The 18,940-nt window shown below is 44.9% G+C and overlaps 1 protein-coding gene across 1 annotated transcript in view; it reads left to right on the top strand.

Moving 5' to 3' along the window:
* Window positions 1-18,940, top strand: part of LOC141121713 (uncharacterized) — a 106,147-nt gene that overhangs the window by 1,834 nt on the left and 85,373 nt on the right. Inside the window, exons 2-8 of the mRNA XM_073611428.1 lie at window positions 6,526-6,647; window positions 6,734-6,857; window positions 6,973-7,070; window positions 7,151-7,357; window positions 7,447-7,674; window positions 8,193-8,331; window positions 11,499-12,726. Coding sequence (XP_073467529.1) covers window positions 6,773-6,857; window positions 6,973-7,070; window positions 7,151-7,357; window positions 7,447-7,674; window positions 8,193-8,331; window positions 11,499-12,726 — 1,985 coding nt within the window. The 5' untranslated portion in view covers window positions 6,526-6,647; window positions 6,734-6,772. The remainder of the gene's footprint in view (window positions 1-6,525; window positions 6,648-6,733; window positions 6,858-6,972; window positions 7,071-7,150; window positions 7,358-7,446; window positions 7,675-8,192; window positions 8,332-11,498; window positions 12,727-18,940) is intronic.

The following is an 18,940-nucleotide window of genomic DNA, read 5'->3' as shown; positions in this document are numbered from 1 at the left end:
CAGGTGATGAGCAGTGCCTGGTTTTCTCCACACATATCGCTTAGAATTAAGGCCAAAAAGTTCTATCTTGGTCTCATCAGACCAGAGAATCTTATTTCTCACCATCTTGGAGTCCTTCAGGTGTTTTTTAGCAAACTCCATGCGGGCTTTCATGTGTCTTGCACTGAGGAGAGGCTTCCGTCGGGCCACTCTGCCATAAAGCCCCGACTGGTGGAGGGCTACAGTGATGGTTGACTTTCTACAACTTTCTCCCAACTCCCGATTGCATCTCTGGAGCCACAGTGATCTTTGGGTTCTTCTTTACCTCTCTCACTAAGGCTCTTTTCCCCCCGATAGCTCAGTTTGGCCGGACGACCAGCTCTAGGAAGGGTTCTGGTCATCCCAAACATCTTCCATTTAAGGATTATGGAGGCCACTGTGCTCTTAGGAACCTTAAGTGCAGCAGAATTTTTTTGTAACCTTGGCCAGATCTGTGTCTTGCCACAATTCTGTCTCTGAGCTCTTCAGGCAGTTCCTTTGACCTCATGATTCTCATTTGCTCTGACATGCACTGTGAGCTGTAAGGTCTTATATAGACAGGTGTGTGGTTTTCCTAATCAAGTCCAATCAGTATAATCAAACACAGCTGGACTCAAATGAAGGTGTAGAACCATCTCAAGGATGATCAGAAGAAATGGACAGCACATGAGTTAAATATATGAGTGTCACAGCAAAGGGTCTGAATACTTAGGACCATGTGATATTTCCGTTTTTCTTTTTTAACGAATCTGCAAAAATGTCAACAATTCTGTGTTTTTCTGTCAATATGGGGTGCTGTGTGTACATTAATGAGGAAAAAAAATGAACTTAAATGATTTTAGCAAATGGCTGCAATATAACAAAGAGTGAAAAATTTAAGGGGGTCTGAATACTTTCCGTCCCCACTGTATACTGTATATGCTTGCCCTATATACTCTGCAGAAAATTGGGCCTTAGGTGTTGGTGGTACCAGAACACTGTAAGCCCTCACAGTTACTCTTGGTGAGCGATGAAATGAGCCCTGCTGTGAAATATTTAGATCAAGAATTGTAATTACATGCCCCTGTTAAACAGGGGCAGAAAAATTGGGCCTTAGGTGGTGGTGGTGCCACAAAACTGTAACCCCTGACAGATACTCTTGTTGGGCACAGGAGCAGGCCCTGCTGTGAAATATTAGATCGAAAATTGTAATTACAATACAGTGCAGCCATAGTGCAGTTGCTACTACTTTCTGGTGGTGTACACATTACACAATACAGTGCAGCCACAGTGCCGTTGCAACGACACTTCTGATGGTGTACACAGTATGTAATACAGTGTAGTGTGGTGTTGCAAAACAAAATATACATCATGTCCGGAAGGCCACCGAGGAGAGGCAGACACTCACAGGCCACTAAAAGAGGGCAAGCAGCCTCTGTGTCTACAGTCAATAGTGCTGGTTGTGGACATGGTGCATCTTCTGCAGGTTTCTGCTGCTGCCCATGTTATTGAGCCATAACATGCAGAATAGTTGGTGGAGTGGATAACAAATCCATCCTCATCCTCTGTCACCCAGGCTCAGAGTAGTTTGCCTTCCAATGCAGCTGCCAAAGCGGCCTATTCCACCGCCTCCTTGTCCACAGTCTCTCCTTCCGTAGCCCCACCATCATGCATGGAGTCCCCTGAACTATTCGACCACAGTGTCGGGTACATGCTGCTGGAGGATGCGCAGTGATTAGAAGGCTCCGATGTTGGTTCCCAGGTTGAGGAAGGGAGTAAGGTGAGCCTAGAGAGAGGGGGTGCCCAAGAAGGACAAGAAACTGGCAGTCATGTTCACCCAGCTGCAGCATGCTGCCAAGTTTGCTCCAGTGAAGAGTAGGGAGGGGATGTTGAGGTCACTGACTCTACTTGGGTGCCTGATAGAAGAGAGGAGGAGGAGGCGACACAACTCCAATGAGGCAGGATGTCCTCTAGGGGGCAGCTTAAGGGCAGCCACACTACTGCATCACACTGCTGACTCCCCGCTGATTTTGAAAAGTTCCTTGGTGTGGACCTTTTTTGACACGTCTGCAGCAGATCGCACCGTTGCTGTTTGCAACCTAGGTCTGAAGCGGATCAAGCGTGGCCAGAACAGCAGCCGCTTGGGCACCACATGCTTGACCAGACATATGATGACCTCCCATGCAGTCCATAGGCAACGGCACTTGAAAGACCCACATCGAAGAAAAAGATGGACTTCTCCTCATCCGGGATCTCCAACCCCACTATACCTCCAGTTCTCTCAAAAACCTGCACTGAGAGGAATGAAGGCATAGCAATAGGTGTCCCAAGTACTTGCAGCCAATCTGCTATCAGTACACCATCTGATTTTAGCAGGAAAATTTCCCTACCCCAGTTACTAAACTGTAAAAAGTAATTCAGTCCTAGCCATCCACATGCTCAGCGTTTGAATGCTAGCTTGGCCAAATTGCTAGCACTGCTACGTTTTCAGCTGGTAGACTCTGCCCCCTTTCATGAATTTGTGGAATGTGCTGTACCTCAGTGGCAGGTTCCAAAACGCCATTTATTTTCACGGAAGGCCATTCCGGCTCTCTACTGGCATGTGGAAGGCAATGTTTTAGCCCCGTTGGACAGGGCGGTCAGCAGTAAGGTGCATATTACCGCTGACTCATGGTCTAGCAGGCATGGGAAGGGACATTACCTTTCCTTCATGGCGCACTGGGTAACTCTTCACGGCGCATTGGCAGTTGGGAAGGATGCAGCACAGGGTTCAGTATTGTTGGAGCTTGTTCCACCACCACGCCTCCAAAATGCTAGTGGTGATTCTGCCACAGCTCTCTCCTCCACCCCCTCCTCTTCTTCCTCTATGGCCTCTTCTGCAGATTTGTCCTCTGAACCAGCGCTGCTCCATAAGCACTAAAGGGGCTATGCAAGCACTCAGGCAAAAAGATGCCATGCGGTGCTTGAGTTGGTCTTCTTAGGGGACAGGAGCCACACTGGGGCAGAGATTCTGTCAGCTCTGCAGGGGCAGGCTCAGAGGTGGTTGAAGCCACACCAGCTTCAGCCAGGAATGGTTGTATGCGACAATGACACCAACCTTCTCTCCGCCCTCCGACAGGGACACTTGACCCATGTTCCATGTTTGGCACAAGTCCTGAATTTGGTGGTGCAGCAGTTCTTGAGCAGGTACCCAGGCTTACAGGATCTCCTGAGGCAGAAAAGAAATGTTTGTGGTCATTTCAGCCGGTCATACAATACCAGTGCTCAGCTGGCTGACATTTAAAGGGAATGCAACCTGCCCACCAACCGCCTCATTTGTGACATGCCCACCAGGTGGAACTCGACATGTGCAATGCTGCAGCGGCTGCACACATAGTAGAGGGCCATCAATGAGTACCTGTGTGAGTATGGCACCAGGACAGGGTCAGGGAAGCTTGGCTTCTTTTCGCCACACCAGTGGCTACTGATCAAGGACGCATGCACCATTTGAGGAAGCCACGAGGATGGTGAGCAGCGACAATGCATGCATCACTGATACTGTGCCTCTAGTCTTCCTGTGGGAGCACACGCTTCGTGGAATAATGGACAGGGCATTTGAGGCAGAACAGAGGGAGGAAGAGGAGGACTTCCTTACCTCTCAAGGCCCCCTTTATCCAGATAGTATTCATGCGGGCCCACCAAACCAACAGGAAAAAGAGGAGGATTGTGTCAGCATGGATGTGGAGGATAAGCCCCAGTCTTCAAGGGATGGTTTTCAGTCCCCAGAAACCCAAGGAGTTGTACGTGGTGGGGGGAGGTTGTTACGGATCATGTGATCCTTAGTGACCCAGAGGACTCAGAATCGAATGCCTCTGCAAACTTACGCTGCATGACCTCCCTGGTTCTGCAAAGCCTGCAAAAGGACCTTAGGATTCGTGGTATTAAGGAGAGGGATCATTACTGGCTGGCAACCCTTCTTGATCCACGTTACATGGGTAAGGTTGCAGAACTCATCCTGTCTTTGCAGAGGGAGCAGAGAATGAAACATCTTCAGGAGGCCTTGAAGAAAGGTTTGTGCAATGCATTTCCAGACCCTGGGAGGTTACAATTTCCTGGTGCTAGACAATGTGTTGCTGAGGCTTCGTTCAGTCAGAGGAAGAGCAGTGGAGAAAATGGCTGGCTGACCGATGCCTTTAGACAATTTTTCAGTCCTCAGTGCTAAGGTTTGATCGGTTCAAGCAACCATCGCCAGCGTCTGCATTACATGGTGCAGGAATATCTAGGGGCAAGAGCAGACTTGGAGACCTTTCCAACAGAGCATCCACTGGGTTACTGGGTCTTGAGGATGGACCACTGGCCAGAACTTGCTCAATATGCAATTGAGCTACTGGCCTGTCCTGCATCCAGCGTTCTTTCTGAACGCACATTCAGTGCTGCTGGAGGGTTTGTAATGGATCATAGAGTGCGCCTGTTCACAGACTCTGTTGATGGGCTCACATTCATAAAAATTAATCAGTCTTGGATCAGCAGCTATCAAGCACCCGATGCTGATGTAACTGATTGATTTTCCTATGGATGTGGGATCCCTTGATGACTGTCTATGCTGAGTGAGTATCCTATTCCTCCTCAATCTTGATGATGCTAGCTTTCAACAATATTTTTGGTTTAGGGCACCACCACCACTGCCTAAGGCCCAATTTTTCTGTCCCTGTTTAACATTACAATTTCCTGCACCCAACAACAGTATCTGTGAGGGGTTACAGTCTTGTGCCACCGCCACCACCAAAGGCCCAATTTTTCTGCCCCTGCCCCAGCAGCAAAAAAAAATGGACAAGCATGCCCCTCGGCCATCTGCAGAGGATGCACCATGTCCATGACCAGCACTGTTGACTGTAGACACAGAGGCTGCTTGCCCTCTTTTAGTGGCCTGTGAGCGTCTGCCTCTCCTTGGTGGCCTTCCGGACATGATTTGTTTTGCAACACCACACTACACTGTATTGTGTACTGTGTACATCACCAGAAAAGTAGCAGCAACTGCACTACGGCCGCACTGTATTGTGTACTGTGTACACCACCAGAAGAGTAGTAGCAACCTGAACTACGGCTGCACTGTATTGTGTACTGTGTACACCACCAGAAAAGTAGTAGCAACTGTACTACGGCTGCACTATATTATGTACATTGTACACCACCAGAAAAGTAGTAGCAACTGCACTACGGCTGCACTGTATTGTGTACTTTGTACACCACCAGAAAAGTAGTAGCACCTGCACTACGGCTGCACTGTATTGTGTACTGTTTACACCACCAGAAAAGTAGTAGCAACTGCACTATGGCTGCACTGTATTGTGTACTGTGTACACCACCAGAAAAGTAGCAACAACTGTATTATGGCTGCACTATATTATGTATGTTGTACTCCACCAGAAAAGTAGTAGCAACTGCACTATGGCTGCACTGTATTGTGTACTTTGTACACCACCAGAAAAGTTGTAGCAACTGCACTACGGCTGCACTGTATTGTGTACTGTGGACCACTCTAAGAAAAGTAGTAGCAACTGCACTATGGCTGCAAAGTCCTGTGTACTGTGTACACCACCAGAAAAGTAGTAGCAACTGTACTACGGCTGCACTGTATTGTGTACTGTGTAAACCACCAGAAGTGTAGTAGAAACAGTACACGACGGAATGCACTGTAGATATAGGCTACACTGTATGCAGATATATATATATATATATTATATATATATATATATATATATCAAATACATTGCCACTAACTGAATAACCTGCCTGCTTAATATAAATCACGCTATCTCTCCATCCACACCAACAACACTACACAGGGCTGCCATGTAGGCAGCCTTATATAGTGTAGGGAGTGGACTTAGTCCCCCTGAGCCATGATTGACCAAAGGCAGGGTGCCTTTGGCCAATTATGGCTCTCTTAGCAGAGGGAGCTGAGATTGACCAAAGCATGCAGGTCAGGTGCATGCTTTGGCCAATCATCATACAGCAATGCACTGCGATCTCACAGTGTATTATGGGGCATTCAGCGGCGCTCAAATTTGCCGCGAAAGCCCCATAATGTTCGGTCTTCGGCGAAAGGGCGAACACCTGATGTTCAAGTCGAACTTACGTTTGACCCAAACATCGAGCTCATTAATAACTAATATCCTCCAGACCCTTTATTAGCTTAGTTGCCCTTCTTTGTACTCGCTCCAGTTCCAGTACATCCTTCCTGAGGACTGGTGCCCAGAACTGGACAACATACTCCAGGTGCAGCCGGACCAAAGTCTTATAGAGCGGGAGAATTATCGTTTTATCCCTGGAGTTAATCCCCTTTTTAATGCATGCCAATATTCTGTTCGCTTTGTTAGCAGCAGTTTGGCATTGCATGCCATTGCTGAGCCTATCATCTACTAGGACCTCCAGGTCTTTTTCCATCCTAGATTCCTCCATAGTTTCACCCCCTAGTGAATAGATTGCAAAATATATTCTGGGGATATATATATTTTTGATTATTTTACTATTTGTTTATAAATCTAGAGTTTTGCTCCTGTGAAGTCTGAAGATCATATGACCATCACATTGCCTCCACCTCCCTCCCTGATAGAATAGAGAAATAAAAAGAAGTGTCTAGAAGTCAACAGAGAAATCATCGAGGAGAGGTGAGCGGTGCCGGGAATTCTGGGACATTATCCAGTAACAGACAAGGGATGTGTCTGGATGGTGACTGTATCATTGTTTGTGTCAGGTTCCTATAAGGTGTCAGGATGTCACTGTCTATTTCTTCATGGAGGAGTGGGAGTATTTAGAAGGACACAAGGATCTCTACAAGGACGTCATGGTGGACAATCAGCCGCCCCTCACATCACCGGGTAAGAGGAGACTTTATTGTAAAGGAGAGAGCAGTACAGAGGGTCCACCTAGATCCTCCATCATCTGATAAGCACATAAAACAATGTATTCAGTCAGTCTGTGTGTTTCCTACAGATGGATCCAGTAATGGGAACCCACCAGAGAGATGTCCCCATCCTCTGTATTCATGGGATTCCACACAGGAAGATCTCACCATCCCTCACCATCATCAGGTAGATAATTGACAGTTATTGGTAGTTCTGATTTATACACAGCATGTTTGTTACAATGAATGTTTTATGATATCTTCCAGAGTGGAAACCTTGGGGATTACAATATTGTTGTTAAAGAAGAGTATAAAGAGGAGGATGAGGAGTATGGAGTGATGGAGGAGTTTTCAGAAAGACACAAGTATATGAGAGAACTACCTAATAACCGAAACCCAGCAGAGAGATGTCCCCATCCTTTGTATTCCTGGGATTCCACGCAGGAAGATCACACCATCCCTCACCATCATCAGGTAGATGAGGAACAATCACTGATAGTATCATTAGGATCTGTACATTATCTGCAATGTTACAATTGATGTCATTTTTATTATATATTCAGAGTGGAAACCTGAGAGATTCTAAAGTTGAAATTAAAGAAGAGATAAAAGAGGAGGATGATGAGGATGGGGTTATGGATGAGCCAGAGTATCTAAAAGAACACAAAGATCTGTACCAGGACACCACGGTGGAGTCTTTCAGCTACAGAAACCCACCAGCTAGATGTCCCCATCCTCTGTATTCCCAGGATTCCACACAAGAAGGTCACACCATCCCTCACCATTACAAGGTTGGTGGGATGAAGCATCTAAAACACGGACAATGGACATGTGTGGATTTGTATGTGAGCTAATGCCCTGTACACACGGTCGGACATTGATCGGATGTTCCGACAACAAAATCCATGGATTTTTTCCGACGGATGTTGGCTAAAACTTGTCTTGCACACAAAGTTGTCGGAAAATCCAATCGTTCTAAACGCGGTGATGTAAAACACGTACGTCGGGACTATCAACGGGGCAGTAGCCAATAGCTTTCATCTCTTAAATTATTCTGAGCATGCGTGGCACTTTGTGCGTCGGATTTGTGTACACACGATCGGAATTTCCGACAACAGATTTTGTTGTCAGAAAATTTTATAGCCTGCTCTCAAACTTTGTGTGTCGGAAATTCAGATAGAAAATGTGTGATGGAGCCCACACACGGTCGGAATTTCCGACAACAAGGTCCTATCACACATTTGTCTATCACATGTGTACAGGGCATTATAGTTTACAGATGATATTCTCTCTCATTTTCTTGATTTAGAGTGGAGATCCAATCGATAAAGAATTTGAGGTTAAAGCAGAAGAAGAAAACACGTATGTGATGGTTGATCAGTTTATGGAGGAGGATGGAATAACGGGGACATTTATAGAGGAGGACACTCCTACAGAGATCAGCACAGGTGGGTCATTAACACTAAATACATTCCTCCACCCATACTGCTCACTGATTGGTCCAGAGTAGGGCAAGGACTGGGTGATATCAGCCTGTAATCCCCTGGTCACTTTCCTGAGCTGTGTTCCCCATCCTGTATTCCTGTATTTCTCTCGGATAATCTTCCTTCTCTGTGCTGCAGACACAATTTATGTATCTAGACTGGATTTATGGAGATTCTGGGGTTCACCTGGCAGCAAAATGTTGATTTTCACCATAGGCGTTACTAGACCTAGGCACCTAGGATATGTGATGTGGGTCTTCTGCCCCATACCCGGGTATGGCAAGATCTTTGACAGAGCAATTCTCCCAGGGTAACTTGTTCTGTTGTTTGCTGGCTGTGCCGGGTGGAGAGATATGACTGTATAGGCTCAGACCCAAATCACTGAGATGGGAGGCAGCGGTGTGGGACCTCTGCAACTTGTGTCATGTAAATATTTAAGCCACCACTGATTGCTAAATACCAATATTATGAGTCCTGACCATTACACTACATCATTTTTATTGTATATTACATAATTATTGTATGTTTTGTTCACTAAGATGAAAATCGAAGAGTATCTTAAAACTATCAATACTCTCCACTGACACCATTAATTGTGGAAGAGAGTTCCACATACTTATTGCCCTGACAGTGAAAAACGCAGCTTAAGGTTAAATTGTTTCTCCTCCAATCTCATTGTGTGGCCCCGTGTCCTCTTACACTCCCTGAGACTAAATAGTTTCCTACCTATGCTGGGACCACCATTGAGGTATTTGTAAATGACTATCATATCTCCTCTCAAGCGTCTCTTCTCCAGTGAGAATACATTTAGTGCTTGTAGTCATTCCTCATAATTGAGGTCCTCCAGTCCCCTTTAAATTTTGTTGCCCTTCTCTTGACTCTTTCTAGTATATCCTTCCTAAGCATTGGAATCCAGATCTGGACGGAATACTCCAGATGCGGTCGAACCAGAGTATTATAAAGTGGCAGGAATATTGTTTTATCTCTGGAGTAAATTCCTGTTTTTATGCATGGCAATATTCTGATGGCTTTGCTTCCTGCAACCTGACATTGCATGCTATTGATCAGTCTGTCTTCTACTAGGACCCCCAGGTCTTTCTCTATCCTGGATGCTCCCAGAGGTTCTCCCCCTAGTGAGTAATTTGCAGTTATATTTTTAGCCCCCTAGTTAGGGCTGGGAAAAAAATCGATTTAAATCTTGAATCGAGTTGAGAGGTCAAATCGATTCAAAATTTAAGCAAATCGATTTTTTTTTTTTTCACCGTGCCGGTCCCGAGGTGCTGCGGGCATGAGTTTTTAGGCGAGGCCACGGCTTCGGCCTAGTCCGCGGCTACGGCCGGACGCCGCGGACTAGGCCGAAGCCGCGGCCTTGCCTAATAACTCATGCCCGCAGCGCCTCAGGACCGGCGCGGTTTCCAAAAAAAAAACTCGATTCCTATCGTGAATCAAGTTTTTTTTAAGAGAATCGAAGATTTTTTTTTTTTTAAGAAAATCTCCCAGCCCTACCCCTAGTAGCTCATCCTATTATTTTATTCAGATCTTCTTGTAAAGTTTCTATATCATGATGTGAAGTTATTGCCCTGCATATTTTTTAGATTAAGCTATTTATTCTGATCTCTATATCATTTGTGAATAAATTGAACAGAATTTGTCCCAGAACAGAGCCTTGGGGTACCCCACTTACCACTCCAGACCATTCCAAATACATGTTTAGTTATCACCACTCTTTGAATGCATCCCTGTAACCAGTTTTCTATCCATGAACATACTCTATGGTCCATGCCTACAGACTACAGTTTGTAGATTAAGCGTTTATGGGGAACTGTATTGAATGCTTTTGCAAAATCAAGATATTCCACATCCATAGACCATCCTTTATCTAGATGGCAGCTCACTTCCTCGTAGAATGTTAGCAGATTGGTCTGGCAGGAACGTCCTTTCATAAACCCATGCTGGTTACTACTAATGATACTGTTTCCATCAGCAAATTCTTGAATATAGTCCCTTATAATCCCCTCCAATAGTTTACATACTATCAGTGTTAGACTGACTGGCCTGTAGTTTCCAGGTATATGTATCTGCCCTTTTTTGAATATTGGTACCACATTGGCTTTTCTTTAATTAGCTGGTACTATTCCTGTCAATATGTTGTCTATAAAGGTTAGAAATATGGGTCTAGATATAACCTGACTGAGTTCTTTGAAGACTCTTGGGTGTAATCCATCCGGTCCTGCTGATTTATTTGTGTTAAGCTTTTTTTCGTCTTTTCTGGATACCGGTCTCTGTTAGCCATAAGAGTGCCTCCTGTGATGTGTTACTAACTGTATAGTCATGGTTGTTATATCCCTCCTTTTCCTGTGTAAAAACTGAGAAGAAAGCATTTAGTACAGTTGCCTTCTACTTGTCATTTGTAACCATCCTCCCTTCATCGTCCTTTATATGGCCAATATACACTGATGTCACTTTTTTTAATGTTAATATATTTAAAAGATTTCTTAGGATTTTTTTTACTCTTCTCTGCTATTTGTTTCTAGTAGTCTTTTTGAGTCACCCTGATTGCATGCTTACATTTCTTATTGCATTCCTTGTAGTGTTGGAATGCTGACAATGACCTCACTGCTTTGTATTTTTTAAAGGCCTTTTTTTCTCTTTAATATGACTTTTTTACATTATGGTTTAGCCACCCAGGTTTAACCTTCGCTATTGTATATTTATTGCCCATTGGAATGCACTGGGTGATACCTTTATTTAATATGTTCCTAAAGCATTCCAATTTTTCCTTAGTGTAAAATGTTTCTAGGCTTTGGTCCCATTTAATATCTTGCAGTATTGAGCGCAGCTTAGAAAAGTTTGCTTGTTTGAAATTTAGTGTTCTTGTACTACCCTCATGCCTCCTTTTCCTGTGATTTATGCTGTATGGGATCATCCTATGATCGCTAGATCCCAAGTGAGACTAAGGTCCATGAATAAAGAAATGAACTGGTAGGTGATTCAGAGGACCCATTTACTAGTTACCTTGAGGGTGGAATTGTAAGATCCTCAGAGACAAAGCTGCCTGATGTAGGCGGAGTCCTGGTTTAGGGGAACCAATCTGCTCATGTCTAGTAATAATCTTTTTATTTCTATTTTAGTAGATGGATGGGAGATGAGGAAAACATCAGAGGATTGTCTCACTTTGTCTCCAGACTGTAAAGTAGAAGATGAGGACATCACACAGTATAGTCCAGGAGAAAACCCGACTACCTCAAATGTCCATCCGGCACCACACAGTGTAGATGGACCATCGTATTCCTCTTATCCTGAGGAACCTCAGACTGTGAGGGACGGTGCCATCCTTCCAACAAATAAGAGCTTTTCCTGCACTGAGTGCAGGAAGTGTTTCCATTTTAAATCTGAACTTAATGTCCATAAAAGATCTCACACAGGGAAGAAGCCATATGCCTGTCCTGAGTGTGGAAAATGTTTTTCAGATAAGTCCAATCTTTACAGACATCAGAGATCACATACGGGGGAAAAACTGTATTCCTGTTCTGACTGTGATAAATGTTTTGCACGAAAATCAGCACTTGTCACACATCAGACATCTCACACGGGGGAGAAGCCGTATTCTTGTCCTGAGTGTGGGAAATGTTTTTCACAGGTGTCCGGTCTTTACAAACACCAGAGATCCCATACAGGTGAAAAGCCATATTCTTGTCCTGAGTGTGGAAAATGTTTTTCACAAAAGTCCAGTCTTAAAATACATCAGAATCTTCACACAGGTGAGAAGCCATATTCCTGTCCTGAGTGCGGGAAATGCTTTTCAGAGAAGTCTAGCCTTTACAGGCATCAGAGATTGCACACAGGGGAAAAACCGTATTCCTGTTCTGATTGCGGGAAATGTTTTGTTCACAAATCAGAGCTTGTTGCACATCAGATATCTCACAAGGGGGTGAAGTCTTTTTCCTGTCCTGAGTGTGGGAAAAGTTTTGCAAGAAAATCAGAACTTGTCACACATCAGATGTATCACGCAGGGGAAAAGCCACACACCTGTCTCACGTGCGGAAAATGTTTTGTACAAAAATCAGTACTTGTCACACATCAAAGGTCTCACACAGGGGAGAAGCCATATTCCTGTCCTGAGTGCGAGAAATGTTTTTCAATGAAGTCCCATCTTTGCAGACATCTGAGATCTCATACGGGGGAGAAACCATATTTCTGCCCTGAGTGCGGGAAATGCTTTGTGGAAAAATCAGAGCTTGTCACACATCAGAGGTCTCACACAGGTGAGAAGCCGTATTCCTGCCCTGAGTGCGGGAAATGTTTTTCACAGAAGACCAATCTTTACACACATCAGAGATCTCACACGGGGGAGAAGCCGTATTCTTGTCCTGAGTGCGGAAAATATTTTTCAGTGAAGTCCAATCTTACCAGACATCTGAGATTGCACATGGGGGGGAAGCCACTTTCTTGTCCTGAGTGAGGGAATTGCTCCTTGCTGAAGTCCTGTCTTCCTGTACAGCAGGGATCCCACACAACCCTCAAGCTGTATTAGTGCCTTGAGTGTGGGAAATGTCTTCTATATGAATGTTGCTGGACATTACAGCTCTCATGTGGGGAAGAAGCACACCCTGATATACACCTCAGATATACTCCATGGCTGATCTTCATCATGTAAGAAACAGTTCATAAGGAGATCAGAGATCACCAAAGACATGGATGAAGTGTTGGCCATTGATAGCAGGAGAAAAATAAAAATGGAGTCATTACCTTTCATTGACTGAGTACATTTTGTGTTGTAGAGATTTAGAGGTCTACTTTAAAAAAAAAAAAGTTTAACCAAAACTGAGTTCCTATAAGTGTAATTTTCATCTAGTGGTCATAATGCCGTATCGTGTTATTTTTCCTGATTTAATTATTCCAAGAAAAATACCCTATCATGGTCACTAGATGGAGCTGCAATCAAGGGAAATTTTGATTAAAATACTACCAAAATTTATCACGACTGAGGAATTCTTTGTCACATTCGTCCAACAATTTTTTTTAAATCAACCCGTAGGTTTTCTTTATCAACAGTGGTTTTTAAGCAATAACTGAGATTTTTTTGTTTTTTTTTTATTTCGAACATGTAAAAAATAAAAACATACATAGTAAAAGAAGTAATTATTCAGTAGTAGACAATCACAAAAAAATAGTTACAAAAGAAGACAAAAAAAACTATAAAAAATAATTTAGTTTGCATATCCGAAATGGAATGGAAAGAAGTACAAACATATCTAATCCCTCCCCTTCTCCATAATTAATAATAAACTATTCAATGTCCCATCACTACAAAGTCATACAATAATTAATAATTCAAATATTCTGTAATATATATTTATTACCAATAATCTTAACTACACAATCATACACATATGGATACATACATACATGCACATACACACCCAAACAAAACTAACAAAAAAAGTAAAAAATATTAATAAACACTCAATAAAAATTCAAACACCTTCATTCTTGTACCTTGAAAATATAATTTCTTTATACCTCTTTTTAAACTGGTTTATGCTTAGACATTTCGTAAGCTCCACATTGAAACTGTTACACAGTTACTCTCCACAAATAGAAATCTAGAAGCTTGGGTACTTTGGATTGCACATGCCTAATATGTGATTTCCACCCGATTTGATCATCTATTATCACCCTGAGAAATTTAATTTCATTATTATTTTTTCAATAGTAACCCCTTCCATCTGAATATCTATGTGTGTGTATTAATTCTGCAGTTCCCAAAAAGTATTACTCTTGTTTTATTCAGATTTAATGATGATTTATTTCTATCAAACCATAATTTCAATTTCATCAATTTCTTATTAATCACCTGTATTAGAGACTGTAAATTGATGCCTGAACAAAAAATATTATTATCATAAGCAAATGCTGTGCCTTGAAAAAGTATTCATACCCCTTGAAGTTTTCCACATTTTGTCATGTTACAACCAAAAATGTAAATGTATTTTATTGGGATTTTATGTGATAGACCAACACAAAGTGGCACATAATTGTGAAGTGGAAGGAAAATGATAAATGTTTTTCAACAATTTTTACAAATAAATATGTGAAAAGTGTGGGGTACATTTGTATTCAGCCCCCCCCCCTCGAGTCAATACTTTGTAGAACCACCTTTCACTGCAATTACAGCTGCAAGTCATTTTGGGGATGTCTCTACCAGCTTTGCAAAATAGCTCAAGCTCTGTTAGATTGGATGCAGAGCGTCTGTGAACAGCAATTTTCAAGTCTTGCCACAGATTCTCAATTTCATTGAGGTCTGGATCTTGACTGGGCCATTCTAACACATGAATATGCTTTGATCTAAACCATTCCATTGTAGCTCTGGCTGTATGTTTGGGGTCGTTGTCCTGCTGGAAGGTGAACCTCAGCCTTAGTCTCAAGTCTTTTTCTCTAAGATTGCCCTGTATTTGGCTCCATCCATCTTCCCATCAACTCTGACCAGCTTCCCTGTCCCTGCTGAAGAAAAGCATTCCCACAACATGATGCTGCCACCACCATGTTTCACGGTGGGGATGGTGTGTTCAGGGCGATGTGCGTGTTAGTTTTCCGCCACACAGTGTTTTGCTTTTAGACCAAAAAGTTCAATTTTGGTCTAATCTGACCAGAGCACCTTCTTCCACATGTTTGCTGTGTCCCCCACATGGCTTCTCACGAACTGCAAATGGGAATTCTTATGGCTTTCTTTCACCAATGGCTTTCTTCTTGTCACTCTTCCATAAAGGCCAGATTTGTGGAGTGTACGACTTATGCCATCTATGTACACACGGGCAGACTTTTCGACCGGACTGGTCCGACGGACTTCCGATGGACTTTTGAATGAATGGACTTGCCTACACACGATCACGCCAAAGTCCGATGGATTCGTACGTGATGACGTACACCGGACTAAAATAAGGAAGTTGATAGCCAGTAGCCAATAGCTGCCCTAGCGTGGGTTTTCGTCCGTCGGACTAGCATACAGACGAGCGGATTTCTCGATAGGAACTGGGTACGGCTGAGTTACGACGTAAAGATTTGAAGCATGTTTCAAATCTAAAGTCCGTCAGATTTTCGATTGTAAAAGTCCGCTGAAGGTCCGATGAAGCCCACACACGGTCGGATTGCCCGACGGACTTGTTCTTTCGGATTGTCAGACGGACTCGTTCCGTCGGACCAGTCCAGTCGAAAAGTCCGCTCGTGTGTACGCGGCATAATAGTTGTCCTGTGGACAGATTCTCCCACCTGAGCTGTGGATCTCTGCAGCTCCTCCAGAGTTACCATGGGCCTCTTGGCTGCTTCTCTGATGAATGCTCTCCTTGCCCAGCCTGTCAGTTTAGGTGGACGGCCATGTCTTGGTAGGTTTGCAGTTGTGCCATACTCTTCCATTTTCCGATGATGGATTGAACAGCTCTCCGTGAGATGTTCAAAGCTGGGGATATTTTTTCATAACCTAAACCTGCTTTATACTTCTCCACAACTTTATCCCTGACCAGTATGGTGTAATCCTTGGCCTTCATGATGCTGTTTGTTCACTAAGGTTCTCTAACAAACCTCTGAGGGCTTCACAGAACAGCTGTATTTATACTGAAATTAAATTACACACAGGTGGACTCTATTTACTAATTAGGTGACTTCTGAAAGCAATTGGTTCCACTAGATTTTAGTTAGGGGTATCAGAGTAAAAGGGGCTGAATACAAATGCACGCCACATTTTTGACATATTTATTTGTAATATTTATCATTTTCCTTCTACTTCACAATTATGTGCCACTTTGTGTTGGTCTATCACATAAAATCCCAATAAAATACATTTACGTTTTTGGCTGTAACATGACAAAATGTGGAACATTTCCAGGGGTATGAATACTTTTTCAAGGCACTGTAACACCATCTTCAATACTTTTGACACCATGCATTAATCATTGATATAAAGAATAAACAATTTAGGGCCCAACACTAACCCCTGGGGATGCCACAGTGTTGCCTCATTAGCGAACATCAGTGAAGAAGAAGAATTACTTATTTAAAAATAAATTATAACAGAAACAAAGAAAAACACATTTTTTTCAAAATGTTCGGTCTTTTTTCATTTGTTTAGTAAAAAACTCAGTGGTGGTGAAATACCACCAAAAGAAAGCTCTATCTGTCTCAAATAAATTGATAAAAATGTAATTTGGGTACAGCATTGCATGGCTGCGCAATTGTCATTCAAAATGTGACAGCGCTGAAAGCTGAAAATTGGCCTGGGCAGGAAGGGGGTGAAAGTGCTGAAGCGGTTAGTTAACCCAATCATTGATTTAAAACAAAAAATACCAAATTTGGCTAGTAAATGGCACTAATGGCGTGTACACACGAGCGGACTTTCCGGCATACTTGGTCCGGCGGACCAGAGTCCGCCGAACAATCCGACCGTGTGTAGGCTCCGGCGGACTTTTCCGGCGGACTTTTTCCCAAAAACCCGCCGGACCTAGATTTGAAACATGTTTTAAATCTTTCCATCGGACTCAGTTTCTGGCGGAAAGTCCGCTCGTCTGTGTGCTGGTCCGACGGAAAGCCCGCTCATCTGTATGCTGGTCCAATGGACCAGATACGACGCAAGGGCAGGGTATTGCATTTCGCGCTCGCTGCAATAGGAAAAACCTGCCCTTAGGTTTGGATTATAAAGGGAAGCCCCTATGCCGAAAAAACGGCGTGGGGTCCCCCCTAAAATCCATACCAGACCCCGATCCAAGCACGCAGCCCGGCCGGTCAGGAAAGGGGGTGGGGATGAGCGAGCGCCCCCCCCTCTCCTGAACCGTACCAGGCCGCATGCCCTCAACATGGGGGGTGGGTGCTTTGGGGGAGGGGGCGCCCTGCGGGGCCCCCCCCCCAAAGCACCTTGTCCCCATGTTGATGAGGACAAGGGCCTCTTCCCGACAACCCTGGCCGTTGGTTGTCGGGGTCTGCGGGCGGGGGGGCTTATCGGAATCCGGGAGCCCCCTATAATAAGAGGGCTCCCAGATCCCGGCCCCCCACCCTATGTGAATGAGTATGGGGTACATGGTACCCCTACCCATTCACCTATGGAAAAAGTGTCAATAATAAAACACATTACACATGTCTTTAAAATAATTTATTAAACAGCTCCGGGGGGGGGTCTTCCTCCGGCTTCGGGGGTCTTCCTCTGGCTTCGGATTCTTCCTCCGGCTTCGGGGGTCCCTCCGGTTCCTCTTTTCCCGGCATCCGGTTGGTTCTTCTCCGCTCTCTCCGGCCTCTTCTCCCGGTGTTCCAGTTCTTTGGCCGGCTCCTCCGCTGTCTTCAGTGCGCTCTCTTGCCAGCGGAGGTCCGGACTTCTGGGCTTCTTGTCTTCTTGTCTTCTTCCCTCTTCTCTTCTCCAGATGTTGACACAACGCTCTCTCCGGCTGGACTGCTCTCTGAGGGCTCCGTTGTGACTTATATAGGCGGAGACCCCGCCCCCTTATGATGTCACAGTCCCTGGGCATGCTGGGACTGTGATGTTTTAGGGGCGTGGTCACCGGGTGATGTTGACCACGCCCCCTAAAACGTCACAGTCCCAGCATGCCCAGGGACTGTGACATCATAAGGGGGCGGGGTCTCGGCCTATATAAGTCACAACGGAGCCCTCAGAGAGCAGTCCAGGCGGAGAGAGCATCGTGTCAATATCTGGAGAAGAGAAGAGGGAAGAAGACAAGAAGCCCAGAAGTCCGGACCTCCGCTGGCAAGAGAGCGACTTGAAGACAGCGGAAGACAGAGAATAGGCCAGAGAGAGCGGAGAAGAACCAACCGGACGCCGGGAGAAGAGGAACCAGAGGGACCCCCGAAGCCGGAGAAAGACCCCCCCGGAGCTGTTTAATAAATTATTTTAAAAACCTGTGTAGTGTGTTTTATTATTGACACTTTTTCCCTAGGTGAATGGGTAGGGGTACCATGTACCCCATACTCATTCACATAGGGTGGGGGGGCCGGGATCTGGGGGCTCTCTTATTATAGGGGGCTCCCGGATTCCGATAAGCCCCCCCCGCCCGCAGACCCCGACAACCAATGGCCAGGGTTGTCGGGAAGAGGCCCTTGCCCTCATCAACATGGGGACAAGGTGCTTTGGGGTGGGGGGGCCCCGCAGGGCGCCCCCTCCCCCAAAGCACCCACCCCCCATGTTGAGGGCATGCGGCCTGGTACAGTTCAGGAGGGTGGGGGGGCCTTGCTCGTCCCCACCCCCTTTCCTGACCGGCCGGGCTGCGTGCTCGGATCGGGGTCTGGTATGGATTTTAGGGGGGACCCTATGCCATTTTTTTGGCGTAGGGGCTTCCCTTTATAATCCAGACCAGAACTAAGGGCCTGGTATGCCCCGCGATGGGGCTCGCAAGGTGTCAATCTCGCTGATAAAAGCGGCAAGATTGACATCCTTTTCTTGTCCATGTGTGGGAAAGTCCGTTCATTCTGAAAGTCCGCCGTAACTCCGGCGAAAGTCTGTCGGAAAGACGGGCGGACTTAGCCCGCCGGAAAGTCCGGTCGTGTGTGGGCAAGTCCGTCCGTTTTAAAGTCCGGC

Source organism: Aquarana catesbeiana, unplaced genomic scaffold, assembly GCF_042186555.1.
Source record: "Aquarana catesbeiana isolate 2022-GZ unplaced genomic scaffold, ASM4218655v1 unanchor228, whole genome shotgun sequence".
In the NCBI taxonomy this organism is placed as follows: Eukaryota; Metazoa; Chordata; class Amphibia; order Anura; family Ranidae; genus Aquarana; species Aquarana catesbeiana.
This window is presented reverse-complemented; position numbering and strand designations above follow the sequence as displayed.